Source organism: Nycticebus coucang, chromosome 3 (assembly GCF_027406575.1).
Source record: "Nycticebus coucang isolate mNycCou1 chromosome 3, mNycCou1.pri, whole genome shotgun sequence".
NCBI lineage: Eukaryota > Metazoa > Chordata > Mammalia > Primates > Lorisidae > Nycticebus > Nycticebus coucang.
The window spans coordinates 5,870,722-5,879,177 of record NC_069782.1 but is presented as its reverse complement, the minus strand read 5'-3'; the positions used below and the strand labels follow the sequence as shown (position 1 = coordinate 5,879,177).

General features: G+C 50.4%; 1 protein-coding gene across 4 annotated transcripts in view; it reads right to left on the bottom strand.

Moving 5' to 3' along the window:
- Positions 1–3,418: 3,418 nt before the first annotated feature.
- The window catches only part of TTLL1 (TTL family tubulin polyglutamylase complex subunit L1), a 30,072-nt gene continuing 25,034 nt past the window's right edge, over positions 3,419–8,456 (bottom strand). For 3 of the 4 annotated variants that reach the window (XM_053586296.1, XM_053586295.1, XM_053586297.1), the window contains 2 exons: positions 7,195–7,358; positions 3,419–3,676 (listed from right to left, as the gene is read on the bottom strand). In XM_053586296.1, coding sequence (XP_053442271.1) covers positions 3,547–3,676; positions 7,195–7,358 — 294 coding nt within the window. In that variant the 3' untranslated portion in view covers positions 3,419–3,546. The remainder of the gene's footprint in view (positions 3,677–7,194; positions 7,359–8,456) is intronic. The other variant, XR_008379041.1, reaches the window with a different exon arrangement.

Sequence of the window (8,456 nt, the reverse complement as noted above, 5' to 3'; positions counted from 1 at the left end):
GCACCGAGCGCTTTGAAGGGCTGTGGGGCAGCCGCACTCGAGGGCCTTGCTGACGCTTTACTGAGTATTCTTTTTTTTTTTTTTTTTAATTTAGTGCATCCTTAAAGCTTTCTGGGAATGCAATTTGTAAAGGTAAAACAATTATACCACTGCCCCCTGCTAGCCATGCCCAGGCCTGCCTGGTCCTCCCTCCACTTTGCAGCTAAGGCAGCAGCCCCTGCACAGTGACACCAAGGCAGCTCCCTTCTCCAGCCACTTCTGAGGTCCTACCACCTATGACACATTCGCCACTTACAACACCTGCAGCACCCAATGAAGAAAAAATGTGTTTTACCTGTTGTCCAAGGATAAACAGGCCTTCTGCCAACCTTGGGTAAGAATTCAATCTTTCTTCATACTTAACCATGTCCAAACTAGTGAAATTACGCACGATAATGTTCTCATAGTCTCCTGTTCTACCCCCAAGGCCCGCAGGGAATTCTCATAGTCTCCTGTTCTATCCCCAAGGCCCGCCGGGAGCAGCCCTATGCGGAAGCAGGTTGGCGATGGCTTGTTGCAAAAATAGAGAAGAAAGATGGGTGCAGTGGCTTTCTCCAGTAATCCCAGCACTCTGGGTGGCCGAGGATTTGAGGCTGCTGTGAGCTAGGCTCACACCATGGCACTCTATCCGGGGCCATGGAGTAAGATTCTGTCTTAAAAAATAATAGTAATAATAATTTTTTTTTGAGATAGAGTCTCACTTTCTTTCTTGAATAATCAAGTGAGTTTAAACATGAAGAAAAGCAAAACATTGGCAGGCAGTGAGAGCCTGGGCTACTTCAGAAGAGGCCACAGGCCCCCAGGCTTATTTCTGCCAACAGGGCCTGATGGCCTTGGCAGGAGCATAAGCAGAAACTGGGGGCACTCCTGCTGAGGAGCACCCGGAATGCTCCCGCGAACAAAAATAGGAATGCTTTTCTTCTTATTATTTTTTTATCTCTTCAAATTTCTTTTACCAGAGAATGCTAGTTTTAACTTAGCATATGAGATGCACTATGATCCAGGGCAAATCAGAAAAGACTTAAAATTCCTTGTCTTGCTAAATAAGAAACAAGAATCAAAATTAGACGATGGTCCTGTTGGCTCACAAAGCGTCCTAAAGTGGCTGCAGGCACTCCATTTGGGCACAGTTCAGGGTAGGTAAGTCTGGGGGCAGGGCCCCTTAGCAGGGAGCTTGGCCCTTGGCCGCTGGCTAGAAGCTCAGAGGCCCAGGGCCAGCAGTGCTGGACACAGAGTGGCCATCGGGGGCGGAGGAAGGGTGCCTCACACAGAGAAGAGTCAGTGAGTTTGGGGCTGGTGGCCTCTGTGTACAGAGCCGTGTGAGCTGGGCAAACAGGCCAGCAGGGCAGGCAGATAAGAGCCTGGACCAGAGGACCTCCAGACCCTGCTGAGCTCAGGACTCTCCATGGAGCGTCCTGGAGAAGCACTGTGTGAAGGGGCAAAGTAACACCACATTAGAAAAATCCTGTGGGCCAGAGGGTGGAGCTCAGTTGTCCGCAGGCTGAGACTGGTGGGGACTCCAGCAGTGGCCTAGATGGGAGGTGGTGAAGAAGGAAGACAGAGTGAGGAGGCTGTCACGGGCGTGGGGACTGCCGCGGGAGAGCCGCACCTCACTAGCATGGGAAAATCAAACCTATCAGGGAGGTGCCTGTGGCTCAGTGGGTAGGGCACCAGCCCCATATACTGAGGGTGGTGGGTTCAAACCCAGCCCTGGCCAAAACTGCAACAACAATAAAAAACTAACACAGTTTAATATAAAAAAAAAAAAAAATCAAACCTATCAGACTGGGAAAATGACCAGATGGTGCAACCCTCAAGCCAGGCCTGGGGACCCACCCTGTCAAGGAGGAAACTGTCATCCTGGACAGTTCCCAACAGAGCCCACTTTGGGGGAAACCAGCCAGGCTCCGAGCAGTGCTGTGTACAGCCCTGCAGTTGCCCAAGGCCAGCTGTGGACACCGCACACTTCCCACCCATGTGTGTTCTGGAAGCTCTCAGAGGAAACATCTGCCTAAAACATGACATCACTAATGCGACAGTCAATATTTGACATAAATCCATTTAGCAGAGACCCACCCTCACCTAGCAACCTGGCCACCAAATGAATAACTCTGCTCCTCCAAGGAGACTAGTTGCCCTCAAGCCTCAGAGGCCCACATTCCCAGCCAGGGCCCCACCCTTCTCCCACAGCCATTGAGAGGCAAAAAAAAAAACAAAGTAACCGAGGGCTGAGGGCTGGGGTTGTCAGGACTGGTGGGTGGAAAAGCGGCAAAGATTAACAGGCATGTCTTTCCCTCTGTGTGTGGGGCTGAGGTCACCAGCCAGGAGGTCACACCCTTCCAGGTGAGGAGGGCAGGCAAGGTCCCTGCACTGTGGCACTGTTTACTTCTGAGGCAGAGGTCATTAATTCCCATTTTAGACACTGGGAAACAAAGGCCAATGAGCCTGGAGGACAGCCTTGGCTAACACACACAGAGCCAGGCCTGAGCCCAAGTGTGACTCAGAGACCCAGTGCCACACCCTCCCTCAACTTCACAAACATTAAACCTAAACATGAAGGAACGCACAGAACGCACATCTCGGCCACGTGGGTAAGTCAGAGAAGCAGACGTTCCCCCCAGAGCAGTTTTCTGATTCTGGCAGCGCCCCCTGTGGTGTGCTTCCTTCACCTTGTGTTGTACCATCTGCATTGACTTATCACCACCCCACCCTCTGCCATGTGCACTACAAAGGATCTGCTCCCTAATTGGCAATGAAATATCATTAAAGATCTGTGCATCACAGGACAGATGCCAATGACAAAAAAAAAGTGTGCAAACATACGGTATGACGCGCTTACTCCACACGCCTCATACAGGTGCTCAGCTGGAGTCAGGACCAGGGAAAGACCCAACCTGAAATATACATTCCGTGAGAGCAAAATCCTGCTACCAACATTTAAACAAAAAAATAGGGCCTTTGTTTTTGTTTTTAATTTGGTGCAAAATATATTTTCCTTTTTTTTTGAGACAGAGTCTCACTTTATCCCCCTCAGTAGAGTGCAATGGTGTCACAGCTCACAGCAATCTCCAACTCCTAGGGCTTAGGTGATTCTCTTGCCTCAGCCTCCCGAGTAGCTGGGACTACAGACGCCCACAACAATGCCCGGCTATTTTTTTTTGTTTTTGCAGTTTGGCCAGGGCCGGGTTTGAACCGGCCACCCTCAGTATATGGGGCTGGCGCCCTACCCGCTGAGCCACAGGTGTCACCTGTGCAAAATATTTTAAAATGTGTATACCTTGTAATAAACTAAATCCCAGGCCAAAGTTGTGTGTTTCTGTCTAAAAAGCTAGTTTTATACATTTATGGGAATCAGTTCTCCCAGCACTAACAGACCTTTCAGAGAAGTGCCTTTATTTATTTATAGGGCTCATGAAAGGAGAAAAGCTCTAGAAAAAGGACATTTCAAAATAGGTCTTCAGCAGGAGCCCAGGTAGAGTGAGTGGTCTCGACAAGGTCCAGGTGGAGTCACTTCCAGGTTGTGAGGACAGTTCTCCCCAAGTCTCTCGATCGACCCGCTCTGGGCCCTAGCGACTGGCCTGAGCGACTCCTCATCTCCCGGTCAGCCCCTTCACCCTGGGCCAGTTCCTCATCGTACCTAGAAACAGAAGCAGCTACAAGGCTACAAGATCACAGTGAGCTCCCATCCAGGAGTAGCAGCTACAAGCACTGAGCTGCCATGTGGCAAACGTGACATCACCATCGTGACTGGGTCCTGGCTCCCCTAGCCCCACCTGACTCCAGCCCTGCTCCCACAACTCTACCCAAGGCTATGGCATCTATGAGTACAACCTCGTGGAGTTGTTACTATGGACAGTCCTCCCTGCCCACCCTGCAGGGGACATCTCATATAGGCCACCAGATCAAATTTGGCAGTGACCCCAAAGGAAATGAATGAGATGAACTTGAACCAGTCCGGGGTGGACAGGGACAGAACTTACTGTGCACAAAACATCTGTGTGCAGGGGTTAACTAACTTCATTTTAGCCTGGGAATGGGGGTGTGAGTAACCTGCCAGGAGGGGACCAGGACAAAGAGAAGCCCGACAGTTCACACTGGGCACAAGACTGCCTGTTTCTCGATTAACATTCAAGCTTCAGGCCATGGGAGTGCTGAGGAGATGCCACACCCCAGCAGATCACGACAGGGCAAGTCCCTGGCCTTTATGGCTGCAGAAGGTGCCCTGACCCAGGTTCCCGTGGGTGGTGAAATGCTGCCTGCACCTGGTGTGGAGTGGGGCCACCTACCCCGACTTCACACCACCCTCCAGACTTACATTCTGGAGTGCATCAGAAACAAAGTGCATACCCCCCTCTTACCTGAGGAACTGGGCTCTACAGGCCTGCTCAGTGACCCAGGGTTAACATCTAGGACTCCTGACTCCAAGTTCAGAGCCCTTCATGCTGCAGAGGGACTATAAGAAGCATCTCCATCCACTGTTAACCCATGTCCCCAGCTGTAAACATTGTCACCCTGATTAAGGACCCACATTACACGCAGATATCTATGTCAAACTCACAGGGACTCAGATGCTGGGTGACACTGCATTAGCTAAATGCTAATTTTGTTGACTTCAGAAAAAGGGTGTGATTCTATGTTAATTTCCAAAATTGCAATCTGTGGGCTGATTGCAAGTAAGGAAATAGGCCAGGCATGGTGGCTCATGTTTATAATCCTAGCACTCTGGGAGGCCAAGGCGAGTGGATTGCCTGAGCTCATGAGTTCAAGACCAGCCTGAGCAAAAGCAAGACCTCATCTCTAAAAAATAGCCCGGCATTGTGGTGGGTACCTATAATTCCAGCTATTCCAGAGGCTGAGGCAAGAGGATCACTTGAGCTCAAGAGTTTGAGGTTGCTTTGAGTGACAAAGTGAGATTCTGTCTTAAAAAAAAAGTGAGAAAATAAAAAAGAATGCATTTTCTGCCTTGGTCCCTATAGCACAGTGGTTATGACTCCAACCACATACACTGAGGCTGGCAGGTTCGAACCTGGCCTGGGCCAGCTAAACAACAATGACAACTGCAACAAAAAAATAGCCGGGCATTGTGGCAGGCTCCTGTAGTCACAGCTACCTGGGAGGCTGGGGCAAGAGAATTGCTTAAGTCCAAGAGTTTGAGGTTGCTGTGAGCTGTGATGCTACAGCACTCTATGGAGGGAGACATAATGAGACTCTGTCTCAAAATAAAGAAAGAACGTATTTTCTTTCTTTCTTTTTTGCAGTTTTTGGCCAGGGCCAAGCTGGGTTTGAACCTGCCACCCCTGGTATATGGGGCTGGCGCCCTACTCCTTGAGCCACGGGCGCCGCCCAGAATTTATTTTTTACATGGAGGTTCTGGTGGCTGAAAGGGAAGGAGGGAAGCAAGCCTGTGTCCTGTTGCCCATGTGGCAGACACTCCAGGGACCACTGCGCTAGGGTGGGGATGTCAGGATGATAACAAGAGCCTTGCTCTCCTCCCTGGCTCTGGCTCTCCAAGGAGAGACGTGGCTGCAGTCCCTTCGAGACAATGAACCTGGGCAGAGGACATCCCAGGACACTGAAGGTTCTGTCTGTGAGGGGCTCTCCCAGGTTACACACCTCTGCCCCAGGGGACTGCTGAAGCCCCCTGGACTCCCATTCCTATTATCTTCCTGTCTGCCTGTGACTATGTTACTGACTCACGGGCTGGAGTGACAGCCTGCCCGGCTCATGGTTACCCCCAGGAGCTTGCTCAATGTGGGCAGATGCTGTGAGGGGGTGGAGGAAGGACCACGAGCAGGAGCCAGTGCCCCTGAGCATGGGCTGCTTGCTCTGTGTTGCTTGAAAAACAAAACAAACAAAAGGGAGCATTTGGCAGGCAGCTGGCACCTGGACGGGCTGTTCTTGGGGACACTTTGGCCACTTAGGAGCTAATGCAGAGAGAAACAAGCAGAGACGGGGTGGTTCTTCTAAGTTTCTATTCTAGAGGCTTCTCTTTTGGGTTTGACAAGCAGAATCTAGGCACAGGCAGGTTTCAGCACAGCATTGTTTAAAAGGCTCTAAAGAGGCCTGAAATATTTCTAAATATTCCTTCATTCGAAATTTTAAATGGAATGCTCCCTTTGCTTTGACGGTGTATGTAAATGTGACCCTGACACACTCCCCTTCTGCCATCTTTTCTCTTCTGTTCCCTGCTCCCCCCGCAGTGCATATTCACACGGATGCACAGGTGTCCCTCCACATCTCCCTGCTCATCCAACCTTGAGGCCCCCAGCACAGCTCTGAGTCAGCCACCCGACATCCACCACGTGAATGAACCATCCTTCATTCAGCCACTGCCCTCCTGATGGGATCTGCTCCCCTTCTGTCACTACGAACATGCTGCTCGACTCTGTAAGCCTTTGTTTCCACATCTGTAAAATGGAGCTAATATTCCTACTTACTTCACAAGGTTGCCAGGGAAAGCAACGTGACAACGTGCATAAAGCACTCGGCACAGTTCCTGGCATGTAGTCAGCCCTCAAGGATGAGCTATCATCATTTCATTCTTCCCCACTCTGTAAGACAGATCTTCTTACCCCCATTTAAAGGTGCCCAAACTGAGGCTCAGACAGTAGCAGTGGGGAAAGCTGTAGAGCTGGAGCCAGGGCGTGAGCGACTACGTGAGACCAGAGTGCCTTACCAAAAAGCCGAGGGGTTAATGCTGCTAGGAAAAGCCCTCAGCCGATAACATATAAGAACGGGAGGATCAATTCTCACTTCACCACCCCCGTGCTGAGACAACCAAGGATGCTCTGGGAAGTTTCCCAGAGGCTTTCTTTTGAGACAGCCTCAAACTGTCGCCCTGAGTACAGTGCCATGGCCCAGAGGCTTTCAAAGGGATTGAGCCCGAGCGCCTGTCCATCCTGCTCCAAGTTGTCCCGACAGCCAATGAGAAGCCTGGCATGTGGTGAGTGCTTCGTAACAGAACAGACCACGATCTAGTTTAGCTCCCAAACTGCTTTTCTGCTACCACATGACCTGTCCCCTACTGTCATTAATAAATGACACACTCTGCCCAAATAATGTGAGTCCACATGTGCCCGGAAAACCCCTGTGGGGTCTTGGCATCCCTTAATCTGACACGCAGAAGGACAAGTGTCCACTCCCATGCAAACTTACAGAATTTCGTAATTGCCAAGAACTTCCTTTGGGGGGGACTTGTTCCATTTGCAGTCTGGAATTTCGCCATTAGGGACGGCAATATTGAGAGTGTCGTTAATCAGGTTGTACTTAAGGATTCGATCGTTGGCGGTGCTGGAGGTGAGAGACGGGGACGCATTAACCTGTGAGAGGGAAGATCATGGTCCTCACGGGCACTGCGGGAGACAACGCGGGCTGCCACACCCTTCAGATGAAGCTGTTATCATTTTTTTTTTTTTTTTTTTTGTAGAGACAGAGTCTCACTGTACCGCCCTCTGTAGAGTGCCGTGGCGTCACACGGCTCACAGCAACCTTTAACTCTTGGGCTTACGCGATTCTCTTGCCTCAGCCTCCTGAGTAGCTGGGACTACGGGCGCCCGCCACAACGCCCGGCTATTTTTTTGTTGCAGTTTGGCCGGGGCTGGGTTTGAACCTGCCACCCTCGGTATATGGGGCCCGCGCCCTACTCACTGAGCCACAGGCACCACCAGAAGCTGTTATCATTTCAGATTGCCAATATCTGATGCCCTCAGAGCACCTTGCACGGGAAGCATTTTGTGACCTACTTCTGTTAGCTGTTCCATGAAACATAAATAATACTTAATGATGGGATTAGGACTAGGATTTGCAAATCAGCTATCATATAAATGGAAATTCTGGGTCAGCAGACACACAGACGTAATTTCACTGTGTACCAGTGTGATCAGCTCTGTCCTAAGGACTGAGAGCTGCCCAGTGGTCTGCTAGAATCAGTGAACCATGAAACCCTTTGCAGGGTTTCAGTATACCTAACAGGCTCCCTGCTTTTGCTAAGCGCGACACCTCATCAATAAAGCCGTATTCTAACTCGAACTCCAGGAAAGTTAGTCCCATAAGCCCTCTGAGAAGCTCAGCAATGTCACAAAGTGTGTATGTTAAAATGCAGGCATTCGCTCTGTGGAGAATCCCCCCGACCCTCAGTCATTACCTGTTCACTCGGGCTTTAGGCAAACAGTTCTGGTGACCAGGGTTAGCGTTTCAGGCTATGGGAGACCAGGCCAGCAAACATGCGACCTGCCCAGGCTGCCCGGCAGACCGTCCCTCTGGATTGCCAGCAGGGCATCTGATATGCATGCCCTACCCTAAAATGACCACCGTGGTATATCATAACACTAATTCTTACTGTCACTATGCGAAGATTAAAGCATTATTATAGTAAGAAGTAATGTTCACAATTAAGATCCTCACTCATCAAGGAAAGC